General features: G+C 39.4%; 1 protein-coding gene across 3 annotated transcripts in view; it reads right to left on the reverse strand.

The window, feature by feature from the left end:
- Positions 1-9,197: 9,197 nt before the first annotated feature.
- ZC4H2 (zinc finger C4H2-type containing) overlaps positions 9,198-15,450 on the reverse strand; it is a 77,544-nt gene continuing 71,291 nt past the window's right edge. For 2 of the 3 annotated variants that reach the window (XM_080795700.1, XM_080795701.1), the window contains 4 exons: positions 14,695-14,866; positions 12,848-13,020; positions 11,800-11,962; positions 9,198-10,667 (listed from right to left, as the gene is read on the reverse strand). In XM_080795700.1, the coding sequence (XP_080651826.1) occupies positions 10,554-10,667; positions 11,800-11,962; positions 12,848-13,020; positions 14,695-14,866 (622 nt within the window). In that variant the 3' untranslated portion in view covers positions 9,198-10,553. The remainder of the gene's footprint in view (positions 10,668-11,799; positions 11,963-12,847; positions 13,021-14,694; positions 14,867-15,450) is intronic. The other variant, XM_080795702.1, reaches the window with a different exon arrangement.

Below are 15,450 nucleotides of genomic sequence, written 5' to 3' on the forward strand. Positions count from 1 at the left end.
AGAACATATTATAAGCAAATATATGCCAACAGATTAGGCAATTTGGAAGAAATGGATGCATTTCTGAAAACTTACAAACTACCAACTCTGAAACAGGAAGAAATAGAAGATCTGAACAGACCCATAACAAGCAAGGGAATTGAAGCAGTAATTAAAAACTTACCAAAAAACAAGAGTGCAGGGCCAGATGGCTTCACAGGGGAATTTTACCAAGCATTTAAAGAAGAAATAATACCTATTCTATTGAAGCTGTTTCCAAAAATAGAAATGTAAGCAAAACTTCCAAAGTCGTCTATGAGGCCAGAAGTACCCTAATCCCAAAACCACACCAAGACCCCTCAAAAAGAATTACAGACCAATACCCATGATGAAAATCGATGCCAAAATTCTCACCAAATTATTAGCCAATAGGATACAACAGTACATTAAAAGGATTATTCAACACAACCAAATGGGATGTATTCCTGGGATGAAAGGATGGTTCAAATTTGCAAATCAATTAACGTAATACATCACATTAATAAAAGAAAGAACAAGAAGCATATGAATCTCTCAATTGATGCAGAGAAAGCATTTGACAAAATACACTATTCTTTCCTAATTAAAACTCTCTACAGTGTAGGGATAGAGGGAACATATCATAAAAGCCATCTATAAAAAGCCCACAGCAAGTATCATTCTCATTGGGGAAAAACTGAGAGCTTTTCCCTTAAGGTCAGGAACAGAACAGGGATACCCACTCTCACCATTACTGTTCAACATAGTACTAGATGTCCTAGACTAAGCAATCATACAGCAAAGAGAAATAAAAGGCACTCAAATTTTCAAAGAAGTCGAACTCCCTTCACAGATGACATGATATTTTATGTGGAAAACCCAAAACACTCCACCACAAAATTGCTGTAACTCATACAAAAATCCAGCAAAGTGGCAGGATATAAAATCAAGGCACAGAAATCAGTTACATTTCTATGCACTATAATGAAACAGAAGAAAGAGAAATTAAGGAACCGGTCTCATTTACAACTGAACCAAAAACCTTAAGATACCTAGGAATAAACCTAACCAAAGAGGTAAAAGTTATGTGCTCTATAAACTACAGAACACTTATGAAAGAAATTCAGGAAGAAACAAAGAATTGGAAAAACACTACATGTTAAGGGAGTGGGAAAAAAATATTGTTAAAATTTCTATGCTACCCAAAGCAATTTACATATTCAATGAAATCCTTATTGAAACAACATCAACATTTTTCACAGAGCTGGAGCAAATAATCTTAAAATTTGTATGGAACCAAAAAGACCGGAATAGCCAAAAGAATGTTGAAAAAGAAAGCCAACGCTGGCGGCATCACAATGCCTGACTGTAAACTATATTACAAAGCTATGGTCATCAAGACAGCATGGTACTGGCACAAAAAGAGATACATAGATCAATGAAACAGAATAGAGAGCCCAGATATGGACTCTCAACTCTATGGTTAACTGATCTTTGACAAAGCAGGAAAGAATATTAAACGGAAAAAAAGACAGTCTCTTCAATAAATGACACTGGGAAAATTGGAATGCAGAAGAATAAAACTGGACCATTCTCTTACATCATACAAAAAGATGAACTCTAAATGGATGAAAGACCTGAATGTGAGACAGGAATCCACCAAAATCCTGGAGGAAAACACAAGCAGTAACCTCTTCGACATTGGCTGCAGCAACTTCTCTCAAGACACGTATCTAAAGGCAAGGGAAACAAAAGCAAAAATGAACTATTGGGACTTCATCAAGTTAAAAACCTTTACAGCAAAGGAAACAGTCAACAAAAGTAAAAGCAATGTATGGAACTGGAGAAGATGTTTGCAAATGACAAATTTGCAAATGACAAATTTACAGTTAAAGGGCTTGATCTAGAAAGAACTTCTCAAACTCAACACCAAAAGAACCCCAAATAATCCAGTCATGAAATGGCCAGAAGACATGAACAGACACTTCTCCAAAGAAGTGTCTCCAGCAAACACATGAAAAAAAATGTTTCACATAATTTTCCATCAGGGAAATACAAATCTAAGCCACAATGAAATACCACCTCACACCAGTTAGAATGGCAAAAATTACCAAGGCAAGAAAAAACAAATGTTGGAGAGGTTGTGGAGAAAGGGTAACCCTCTTACACTGTTGGTGGGAATGTAAGCTGGTACTCTGAAAAACAGTATGGATGTCCCTCAGGATGTTAAAATTAGAGCTACCATATGACTCAGCAATTGCACTACTGGGTATTTACCCCAAAGATACAGATGTAGTGAAAAGAACGGGCACCTGCATCCCAATGTTTATAGCAGCAATGTCCACAATAGCCAAACAGTGGAAGAAGCCAAGATGCCCTTCAACAGATGAATGGATAAAGAATATGTGGTTCATATATGCAATGGAATATTACTCAGCCATCAGATATGGATGGAACTGGAGGGTATTATGCTAAGTGAAATAAGTCAAGCAGAGAAAGACAATTATCATATGGACTCACCCATATGTTGAATATAAGAAATAGGGCAGAGGACAATAGAGGAAGGGAAGGAAAACTGAATGGGAAAAATCAGAGAGGGAAAAAAACAATGGGAGACTCGACTCTGGGAACGAAGCTGAGGGTTGTGGAAATGTAGGTGGGTGGCAGAATGGGGTAACTGGATGATGGGCGTTAAGGGCAGGCAAGGTGATGAGCAATGGGTTTTTCATGCAACTGATGAATCACTGAACATTATATCAAAACTAATGATGTTCTAGATGTTGGTTAATTGAATTTAAATTAAAAAAAATCAAAATACCATTGTCATTTTTCACAGAACTGGAAACAACAATCCTATAATTTGTATGGAAATAGAAAAGACTAAATAAGAAAAGTAAAGTTGAAAAGGAAAACCAAAGCTGGAGGCATCAAAATTCCCCACTTCAAGTTGTATTTCAAAACTGTAATCATAAAAATCACAAAGAGTGTATGGTACTAGGACAAAGACCAACTCACAGATCAATAGAATATAATTGAGAACCCAGAAATGGACCCTGAACTCTGTGGTGAACGGATCTTCAACAGAGCAGGAAAGGATATCCACTGGCGGAACGACAGTCTCTTCAACAAATGGTGCTGTGAAAATTGGACAGCCACATGCAGAAGAATGAAACTAGATGACGGTACACCATACACAAAAATAAACTCAAAATGGATTAAAGACCTAACTATGAGACAGGAATCCATAAAAATCCTAGAGGAGAACATGGGCAGCAACCTGCTTGACCTACAGTGGAATAATTTTTTATGAGACATGGCTCAAAATTCAAGAGAAACAAAAGGAAAAATGAACTATTGGGACCTCATCTAAATAAAAAGCTTTTGCAGAGCAAAGAAACAATAAAAAATCTAAAAGGCAACCTATGTAATAGGAGAAGATATTTACAAGTGATATATCAGATAAAGGGCTAGTATTCAAGATCTGTAAAGAACTTATGAAACTCAACACCCCAAAAATAAGTAATCCAGTCAAAAAATGAGCAGAACACATGAACAGACATTTTCCAAAGAAAAGATTAAAATGGCCAACAGACACATGAAAAAATGGTCAACATCTCTTGGCATCAGGGACATACAAATCAAAACCACAATGAGATACCACTCACACCAATCAGAATTGCTAAAATTAAGAACTCAGGAAAAAACAGATGCTTGTGAGGATGGGAAGGAAGGGGATCCCTCTTACAGTTTTTTTGAGAATGCAAACAGGTACAGCCACTCTATAAAACAGAATGGATGTTCCTCAAAGAGTTGAAAATAGAGCTACACCATGACACAGCAACTGCGGTACTAGGTATTTATCCACAAGGTAGAATCAGTAATTTGAAGTGGCACCTGCACCCCAATGTTTACAGCAGCAATGTCCACAATAGCCAAAATATGGAAATAGCCCAGTTGTCTATAGGAAGATGAATGGATAAGATGTCATTCATTTATATATGAATTTCATATATATATAATGGGATGTCATTCATATATATATATATATATACACACACACATACATATATATGTGTGTGTGTGTATATATATATATATACACATATATATGTGTGTGTGTGTATATAAAATGGGATGTCACTCAGAAATAAAAAAACTAAATCATGCCATTTGCATGGACATCAGTTGAAGTAGAAGGTGAAGTGCTAAGCGAAATAAGTCAGTCAGAGAAAGACAAATACCACACAATTTCACTCATATGTGAAATTTCAGAAACAAAACAGCTCAACACAGGGGAAGGGAAGGAAAAATAAAATAAGAGAAAATAGAGGGCAAGGCAAACTGTAAGAGATGCTGAACTCTAGGAATCAGACTGAGGGTTGCTGGAGGGGAGATTGGTGGGCAGAAGGCAAAATCGGTGATGGGCATTAAGGAGGGCATTAATGTAATGAACCCTTGGTGTTATACGCATCTGATGAATCACTAAATTCTACCCAATCACTAAATTCTAAACCAAGAATAAAGTATATGTTAACTAAATTGAATTTAAATAAAGAATTTATATTTAAAAATTTATATTTAAATATAAATTAAAAATTTATTTTTAAAAAAGATAGCTAAAATTAACAACTGAAGAAGCAACAGATTTTGGCAAGGATGCAGAGAATGGAGAACCCTCTTACACTGTTTGGGGGGGAACACAAATTGGTGCAGTATGGAGGTTCCTCAGAAAGGTAAATTGGAACTACCATGTGACCCACAAGTTGCCCTACCTGGTATTTAACCAAAGGATACAAAAATAGTGATTCAAAGATGCACCACAATGTTTACAACAACACTATCCACATAGCCCAAATATGGGAAAAGCACAAATACCCACTAATGGCTGAATGGATAAAGATGATGTGGTATATACATTTAATAGAATATTAGCCATAAAAAAGGAAATCTTGCCATTTACAATTACATGCATGGAACTAGAGTGTATTATGCTAATCAAAATGAGTCAGAGGAAGAAAAATACTATGATTTAACTCATATGTGGAATTCAAGAAACAAGACAGATCAAAATAGGGGAAAGGAAGGAAAAATAAAATAAGATAAAATTAGAGAGAAAGGCAAATCCTAAGAGACTCCTATGTATAGGGAAAAAAACTCATGATTGTTGGAGGGGTCCTGGGTGGGGGAATGTGATAAATGGGTTTTAGGCATTAAGGAGGGCACTTGTAATGAGCATTGGGTGTTAAATGCAAGCGATAAATTACTAAATTCTACCCCTGAAACTAATACTACATTATGTGTTAACTTGAATTTTAAGTCAATTTTTGAAATTAAAAAAAAAAGAAATATGGTAAGAAAACACAACACTTTAAGTTAAAAAAAATCAACCCCACTGTGTCAAAAATGTAAAGAAGTCCTCAGACTGGGTTATTCCAAGACTGGAAGACCTGATTCTAGTTGTGGTTTTAGTTGCTCTTAACTTGCTTTGTGACTTTGGTCAAGTCCGTTCCTTTCTCTGGGTCTCATCTTTAAAATGTGGATGATAATAATACATGGAGTACTAGCAGTACAGGGTATTAACATAAGTATATAAGCATCAAATGAGAATGTTGAAAAAGTGCTTGAAGTGTAAATAATTTTACCTTGTAATTAACTTCCTTTACTCTCCTCCTTCTCAACCTTTCCTCTCTCTCTTTTTTCATTTTTTAAAGATTTTATTTATTTTTCTGAGCATGAGAGGGAGAGATCATGAGCAGGGGGAAGGGTATGGGGAGCAGGGAGCCTGATGTGGGACTTGATTCCAGGACTCTGGGATCATGACCTGAGCTGAAGGCAGACACTTAACCGACAGAGCCACTCAGGTGTCCCCCAGATTTTCTCTCTTGCCCATCCCCATTGTCTTGTTCTTTCACTCTTTTTTTTAAAATTTTTTATTTCTTTTCAGAGTAACAGTATTCATTGTTTTTACACCACACCCAGTGCTCCATGCAATCCGTGCCCTCCCTAATACCCACCACCTGGTTCCCCCAACCTCCCACCCCCCGCCCCTTCAAAACCCTCAGGTTGTTTTTCAGAGTCCATAGTCTCTCATGGTTCACCTCCCCTTCCAATTTCCCTCAACTCCCTTCTCCTCTCCATCTACCCTTGTCCTCCATATTATTTGTTATGCTCCACAAATAAGTGAAACCATATGATAATTGACTCTCTATGCTTGACTTATTTCACTCAGCATAATCTCTTCCAGTCCCGTCCATGTTGCTACAAAAGTTGGGTATTCGTCCTTTCTGATGGAGGCATAATACTCCATAGTGTATATGGACCCCATCTTCCTTATCCATTCATCCGTTGAAGGGCATCTTGGTTCTTTCCACAGTTTGGCAACTGTGGCCATTGCTGCTATGAACATCAGGGTACAGATGGCCCTTCTTTTCACTACATCTGTATCTTTGGGGTAAATACCCATTAGTGCAATTGCAGGGTCATAGGGAAGCTCTATTTTTAATTTCTTGAGGAATCTCCACACTGTTCTCCAAAGTGGCTGCACCAACTTGCATTCCCACCAACAGTGTAAGAGGGTTCCCCTTTCTCCACATCCTCTCCAACACACGTTGTTTCCTGTCTTGCTAATTTTGGCCATTCTAACTGGTGTAAGGTGGTGTCTCAATGTGGTTTTAATTTGAATCTCCCTGATGGCTAGTGATGATGAACATTTTTCAGAATCCTAGAGGAGAACATAGGCAGTAACCTCTTTGATATCAGCCACAGCAACTTCTTTCAAGGTATGTCTCCAAAGGCGATGGAAACAAAAGCGAAATTGAACTTTTGGGACTTCATCAAGATCAAAAGCTTCTGCACAGCAAAGGAAACAGTCAACAAAACAAAGAAGCAACCCATGGAATGGGAGAAGATATTTGCAAATGACAGTACAGACAAAAGGTTGATATCCAGGATCTATAAAGAACTCCTCAAACTCAACACACACAAAACAGACAATCGTATTAAAAAATGGGCAGAAGATATGAACAGACACTTCTCCAATGAAGACATACAAATGGCTATCAGACACATGAAAAAATGTTCACTCTATTTTTAATTCCTTCTCTTTCCTTCTTCATTTTGCTTTAAGCAGATCTCAGACATCCTGCCAGTAGTGTAGCTAGGTAGAAGGAACACAGCCTTAGAGTAAGAGGGACCTGGGCTGTGCATTTTTCTTAGTTGGGCAATTAATTTACCTCTTTGAGCCACAGTTTCATCATTTATAAAATGGGCACAAATAACACCCTCCTTGCAAGGTTGTTGGAAATTGTGGTAGATTGTCTGCAGATATGGCCAACAATTCCTCCCATCTCTGACAAGCATGTAACCCTTCCCGTTAGGATATTCCCCACTTCTTAAATCTGGGTTAGCTGTGTGACTTGTTTAGACCAATATAGTGCAGCAGCAGTATTGCTATATCACTTCTGGTCTTATGCCACAAAAGGCTTTGTTTTTTACCCTTTGGAAGCCTGGCACCACATGAAAAAAATATGACTACTCTACTTAGAAGAGAGGCCAAAAGGAGGGGAGGCTGTGGAGGATAAAACACTAACAAGGCATGCGGGAAGACCGGGCAGCCCACCTGAGGTGCCAGACATGAGAGTGCCGACATCATGGATCTTCCAGACCTAGCCAAGCTGTCTGAGGCAACATCACATGTAATATAAATAAGCTATTCCCAGCAAGTCCTGTACAAATTGCAGATCATGAGTGGCTTTAAAGCCACTAAGTTTTCGTTTGTTTCACAATAGATAAATGAACCAAGGAAACTAAATAAGGTAGTAGAACCCTACTCAGTGGCTAGCAGGTGTAGATGCTCAACACATGATTGTTCCTTCCCATTCAGAAGCATCTCTGGGAAATGGCTGATCTATTCAGTGGTGTGAAAATTGACTTTTAGAATTAACACAGCTGACCTCCAGTGTCCAAGGATGCACAGCAATTAACCACCTCTCATATACTTATAGGGACCTACTGAGGCCTATACAGGTTAGGATATACCCCCAGTCACATAGCTGAGTGTCCTCCCTTTGCCCACAGTGAGCCTGGGCCACCTCAAAATCATGCTCATAGATGAACAAAATCTGGGGTGATGGTGTAATATCAGGTAAGAAAAATAGTATTTCTTTGACTAGTCATTCAATCTACCTGAAGGAAATTAACACTTATTGAGTACTTACTATGTACCTAACATCTCTTACAATAGCCCCAGAAGTGGGTATTATTTATATTCTTCATTTTCCTGATGAGGACACTGAGGCACAGAGGCATTTTGGTCAGCTAATGGGTTACTGGGAAGCTATGGGACTACTTAATGTACAGGATGTTAATTAGGGAGGCCTTGGAATTAACAGTTGTAGAGGAGAAACATTAGAGAAGGCAAGGTTGAGCAGAGGGTGCTGATGAACTACAGTGCAATCTTAGTGGAAACCTCAGTCCACCCTATGGAGAACTCTGAAACTAGGATGGTCTTGCTCTGAAACTAGAATGGTCTTTCACTGTTGTTCCCTAGTGTATCTCTATGGGGAATCAGGCCATTGTATTCCTGCATCAGTCACTGGATTCCTAGACCTTAATTTCTAGTTTAAAGTTATTTCAACTACTCCTATCATCAAGCCATCTCAAAAGGGAGAAAGGCTTAAAGAAATAAAATGATCATAGAGAAAAGTAGAAACAAGTGGGCTCCAGAATCAAATCTGGATTCAAATCTTGAAATTTCTTTAAGGTTCTTTAAAGAAATTTAGTTCTTTAAAGCCCAGTTACTTTACCAGTTATTTAAATATTTATTTATTTAAGTTATTATTTATTTATTTATTTATTTATTTAAGTTATTTAGTATTTTACCAGTTATTCAACTCTGGGCAAGTTATTTAATTTCTCTGAGCTTTGGTTTACCTTTTCAGAGAATGGTAATAAAAATACTTAGTTTGAAAGATTGTTTTAAAAATTAAATACAATCATGTACATGAAACATCTTGCAGAGACCTGGCACAGTGTAAATAGTGAATAAATGAGAATTATAACAATAATAAATTATTGTGCACTGGTACGTGTGGTTCCCTTACTTACAGGGTTGAGTGAGTAAAAGTTAAGAGCTACCCAGAAGGGGAAAAGTCACTGTATCTTTTCTATTACTTGGTAATTATAGACAATTGTCAGCATTCACTCCAATGAACAAATGTTTATTTAAAAGAATTTGTACAGACATAACACTCTCACTTTCAAAGAGTGGAGGAACTTTTTATAGTATGAATAAAAAAAAAAACACTGTGGCAACTTAAAACTACAGTTAAGAAAGGAAGGGAAAATACCCCTTTTCCCCAGTCAGGGACTGAGACTTGGATTTAAAGACAACCCCCATTTCTGTCCTTTAAGTCTGAGGGTGACTTGACTAGAGATCTGATTTTGGTAGAGAGGAGAACTGTAGGGCCTAGGGAGTCCAGTGCCTTTTCTTTTATAGGGGAAGGCCACCAACAGAATCTATTGGAAAGGGGATAGCCTGCAGCTAACCTGAGCTGAGGCTACCTTACAGAAGAGGGCAGACCCAAGAGAGGGAGAGATGAATGGAAAGGAAGTTCCACCCTTTTACATATGTAAAATGGTTGGCACTCACTTGAATCTCAACTCATGCCTCTAACCCCTAAGATATATCATTGAGTAAATGTCAGAATAATGGTTTCGAACAAAAATGGTTTTGAACATTTGGCAAAACAGATGTGCTGGGCCGTTCTCTTCCTAAGTTTCCCCCACGGTAGAGCCCAATGATTTAGGCAGCAAGTTATTTAGGACTTGCAGAGTGGATGCGGCTCCCTGATTCCATTGTAGGGAACTTCTGCCACTGATTTGAAAAATGAAGGTAATGGGAAAGGCCTGCAGGTCTCAGGATCTCTGGACACACAACATGTATTTGAGAACTTTAGCATATCTGGGAGACTGGCATGGGAGTGAACTCCATAATAACAGCCAGGTCTCCCAAATGAATGAAAAGGAGGGCTTGTCCAACTTTCCTCTGGGCCTTGCTTAGATGAGATGAAATGAGGGGGTGTATGAGGAAGATATATACACCAAGTCTACTGGAAAGTCCAGCAAGAAGACTGTTGTCCCTTCAGAGCCTAAGGCAAAAGTACAGGGAGGGGGCACACTGGAGCCTTCACCTGAAACAAGGTCCTCCTCCAGCCCTCAACCCTTAGGTCCCAGGCCTCAGACACAAGAGGCAGAGAATCACATCTGGGCCTTCTGCCCTTCCCTCAGCTTCAAACAAGTGCAGGGATTGAAATGTGGGTGGGGGAGAAGGGCTCATCAGATACACTGTCACTGGCACCTGAACTGTATCTCAAGTTCTTAAGTCAGAAACCCCAAGAGAAGAAAGAAATAAGAGCAAAGTGAGAGGGGTTGTGTTTCCATCACATCAAATAGGAAACTCAGTAGAGGTGGGGTAGGGTGGTTTCAAATCAGGACATTAATCACTCTGGCCAAGAGGAAGGGTTATGGTAGCAGAGCTCTATGTGTTCTCCATCTCTTCATTCATCCTGCTTCCGTTTTGGCTTTTTGGGGTTCCGGGACCGACTCTTGGCTTTGCACAGAGGACATATAGGTGCATTTCGATGAATTTGTTGATGACATGACAAGCAGGCCTGGTGGAAGAACAAAGGATAAAGAAAGTTAGTAATTAGATTCTTCTAGCCAATGGTTCAGCCTTCTGATCCCCAAGGGCCCAGAAAGAAATTATGATTTCCCAACAGGAAGAGATTACTACTACTTCTCAACAAGTGAGACCCAAGTAAAGAGATCAGTGCCAGATGTAAGGGAAGTAAAGGCTATAAGGAGATGAGGGTCAAAGAAAGTTATTGAGGTAAAATATCCAGAATTTGGAAATAAGGCAAAATGAGAATTACATATCATTTTAACATTATAGTGGAACATGGACCAACAGGCCCTATTAAGGATTATTTAATTCTCTAGGACAGGTATCAGTAAACTTTCTCTGCAAATGCCAGGAGAGTAAATATTTTAGGCTTTTCAGATTACATTGTGTTAGTTGCAACTACTCAACTATAATTGTTCTACATGAAAGAAGTTACAGATAATACATAAACACAAAAAACATGTGTGTATGCCAGTAAAACTTTATTTACAAAAACTGGGAGCAAGTCAGACTTGGCCTGTGGGTTCTAGTTTGCTGACCCCGTGCTCTAGGAGACTGTCCCTTTGTTTGACTATTTACTATTGATCAGGGCCCAAACTGTGATTTATGCTAATAAGCTACAAATGGTTTTTGCCCAGTAGAAATGCAGAATATTTCTGTTCCAAAGAAAAGATAATCACAAAGGTTACAGTTTATTGCCCTGTAGGACATCAACCAGTTCTGTATTTAATTTTGCAAACTTAGTTCAGCATTCCTTTCCTTTTCTTACTATATAGTTATCTGTTTCTCAAATGCTTTTGGAACCAGTTTTGTAATCCTGCTGACTACCTCATTAACAACATATTATCACTATATATTTGCACAGGTCTTATTTCTAACTTTTAAAAATTATGCTTAGGAGAGCCACCAACTTTCCTGCATTGTAGCCCCTTAGGGAATATGAAACAATAAAACCAGATGGTCTGCTATAGCACATATACACCAACCCTTCCTCTGTGTCCCAAGCAAAAGCTACTTTAGAAAGGCACCAAATTGATAACTACAAAGCCCCAGTCCTAGCCTTCCATGGGGCTCCATGAAGATACTTTGCTTCCTCCACAACCCCTAGCCAGATCACTTACCTTCATAGGTGGGGGCTGCTGCCTAAAGGTGGCTGTCTGCCGAGTGTCCTGCTTTCTAGCCACTTGGAGTTGCTGGGCAGCAGCGGCTGCAGCGGCCAGAGACTCAGGGATGGGGGGCTCCTGAGGCTCCGTCTGCCACTCCGCTTTCTGCTTCTCAAAGTAACTTTGGAGACGAAAGACATTAGCTGGATCATTCTGAAAGCAAGGATAACCTTGCCCCTCTTAAAGACTCCATGCCACAGAACCAAAGGGGTTGGGCTGTGGCTCACTATAGAAAGTTTCTGCACACTCCCCACGTCAAGGTTCTTCTCCTTGGGTATCTGGGCCATTGTCTGCTGGGAAGGGTAATCTTCCTCCTCCTTGGTTTTGACAGATCCAGAAAATAAAGACTACCAGGGATAGCAAAGTCCTTAAAGGGCATTTGCCTACTGTTCATCCCATGTACCCTTATAATAGTCTCATTAAGTATCCTCAGGCCTTTGTTGACATACTTCTAGGAATATGATGCTCACCACTTTCACAGGCAGCCTGCCCTACTTTAAGGAAGTGTGCTTCCTTCTACTGAATTGAACTCTCTCTGTAAGATTAGTGTAGTTCTTAATTCTGGGTCTTAAGATGAAGTTCCAGGCTAGCCCCTGGAGACCATAAATGCCCAGCCTTCTATGTTTTCAAAGGTTTCTAGACACCCCTGTTAGACCTTGACTTGTGAGGTGACCTCTTGAGTCACATGCGCGTGCACGCGTGCGCACACACACACACACACACAGAGTCATAGACACAGTCTTGTGTTATCAAAATTGCACAAAGAATTTTAAAAATTACCTGGTAATACTAGTCTAATAATCCTAACTTTGGTACACAGAGACTTGCCCAAGGTCATAAAATGAGTCAGTCACTAACAGGCCTGAAGCTCGGACTGGGTTACATGACTTTTAAATAAGGCTTTATGTGTATATATGCACCTCTGTATTTTTGTGTGTGTATGTGTTTGTGTGTGTATGTGTGTGTGTTGTGTGTAAGTTACAGGGACAGGAAATAGGCAGCTTACTCCAAGGAGAGCTTCTCCTCCTCTTCACATAGGTCAGGGAGCCTCTGCAGGCCTAGAGTCATGCGTAGGGCATCAACATGTTCCTTCAGTGGCTTATACTCATCATGTAGCCGCCGGGTAGACTCTAGCAACTTATTTAGGTCATTCTCAGACTGTTTGATGGTGTTTTCCATCTGGAACACAGAGTGAGGTAGGTACAGAGAAAAGACACTATCATTCTCTGCAAGGCTCTACAGCTAAGTGAATAAAATAGCCCAGGCTCCAGATCCAGACCAATCTATGGTCAAGTCCTTCATTTGCCATGTATTTATTCTATGTGACTCTTGTCAAGCCTTAGCTTTTTTTTTTTTTTTTCATCTTTATAAAGGTGATAACAATAGTTTCTACATCTCTAATCCAGACTGATTTGAGTAAACAGGGCATATTCTCCATTGTCTCTGTGATATGAGAAACAATAAACTTGAGAAAACTCACTGCCTGGTTTGGAAAAAGAATAATAGTTTCTACCTCATATAAATCTTATAAAGATTCAGTGATTGAATTCATATAAAGCTCTCAGTACAGAGGCTACCGCAGAGTAAACTCTCAATAAATGTTAGTTATTTTTCAAATATAGCACCTTAAATGAGCACTTAAGAGCTCATTTAGTCCATCCCACCATCATTTTACTGATCAGAGAATTGAGACTCAGAAAGAAGAAACTTAAGAAACTTCCCCAGAGATATGTTTCTTATGGGGGAAAGCATAGACAAAGACTCAGGGCTTAAGCTTCCAAGGCTGGTTTTCAAAATGTGGTCACCAAATCAGCAGCATTAGCATCATCTGTAAACTCATTAGGAATGCAAATTCTTAAGCACAGCCCCAGACATATAGAAATCAGAAATCCTGGGGTAGACTCCAATAATCTATGTTTCAGGAACCTTTTCAGGTGAACTGGGTTCATGCTTAAGTTTGACTTCCACTTAGATTTTCAGCCCCTCTGTGGCTAATATTTTGTTATTTGTATTGGATTTGTATACTCTGTTAGCTGGCAGAAGCTCATGAAACCCTGGAATCCTGTGATCTTATGATAGAAAATACCAAGTACCTACTATCCAAATCATAGTCATATTTCCTTTAAGATCCCAGGCTTGGCAATATGAGGAAATAAGTATTGCCATGGAAATAAGTTTTCCAAGAATAGAAACAACTCTTTCAAATGTAATTTCTAAAAAAAATGTTTCTCATTGTTCTAGGCTCTAAGGATTGGAAAGGACTTTATAAGTCAACACCTCCATCTTTCCTCCTGGTGCATCAATACTGTAGCCCAGACAGGTGATCATTCAGACTATCCTTGAATAACTCCAAAAATTGGGGAACTTATCACCTTAGCAGGCAGTTCATTCCCCTGTTTCAGGTATCTCCAAAAGAGAAATTCTAATGAGGGGGCTACACTTTAGTAGGCTGGCAAGGATTGTTTAGCCTACTTGGAATATTTGGAGCCCTTTGAGATAGACCTCAGAGGCAGTTGCCTGCTCTGCACTACTCCAAGGCTATCTCTCAACTCCCAGACTCCCAGGATAAGAGCACATTAGTGCTGAAAGAGACCTTAGAGGTGACTGAATCCCTGTCACAGTAAAGTGAGAAAATGGGGCCCAGGAGAAAAAGGGACTTGTTCAGTCATATACAGTCAATCAGTGACAGAGCCAGAGCTAGATCTCAGAACTCCTGGATTCTTCCATTCCATCACAGCCATTGCTTACTTCCCCAAGTTGGCCACAGCCACATCTCAAGCAGAAGCCATAGTACTCACTACTGTCTATTCCTCAAAGGGCCCAGAGGTAGGCTTTGGGAAGCCATCCACATACCACATTGATATCAGCATGGATCAGTCGGAGTTCCTCCACATGGGCCATTTTCTCCTGTAGCAGCAGGTCCATCTCCTGCTTATATTCCTTCAGGTGCCTCTCCTCTGATTCAAGGGCCTCAAACTCAGCCTTCAAACGTGACTTGATCTTCTCCATCTGCAGAGTCTTGTTCCTACAATTACCAAAAAGCAAGAAACAGACCAGCAGGAAAAGAGGGGAAAATGGGAATGGAATATGGACTTAGGCCCTGAGCCAAGTCTATCTTTCTAAGCCATCTTTCTAAGCTTTTTTTTTTTCTCCAGGCAGATCTAACCTGAAGCCTCCCCCAAAAGTAGAAGATCCTTTATTCTAAGATTGAAGGTCAGTGGGTCTCAAAAGGGGATAATTTTATGGTTTTTGTAATTAGACTGATTCAAGAGAGAGCACTATTGGCATGTAGTGGGCATGGGCCAGAGGTGCTAAATAAACTCTCAGTGCACAGGAAAGTCCCACACCACAAATAAGTCCCACCTAAGATGCCAAACATGACCCTTGAGAAACTTTTAAAGGAACATTGTCCATCACATTTTCTACAATGATGGAAATGTTCTATATCTATACTTTCCCATACACTAGGCACATGTAGATACAGGGTACCTGAAATGTGGCTAGTGCAGCTGAAGAATTGAATTTTGAATTTTAATTAATTTTAATTAATTTAACTTTAAACCATCACATGTGGTTAATTGGACAGCACTGCTCTACAGGGTCCATTCC

Source organism: Martes martes, assembly GCF_963455335.1.
Source record: "Martes martes genome assembly, chromosome: X".
NCBI classification, from domain to species: Eukaryota; Metazoa; Chordata; class Mammalia; order Carnivora; family Mustelidae; genus Martes; species Martes martes.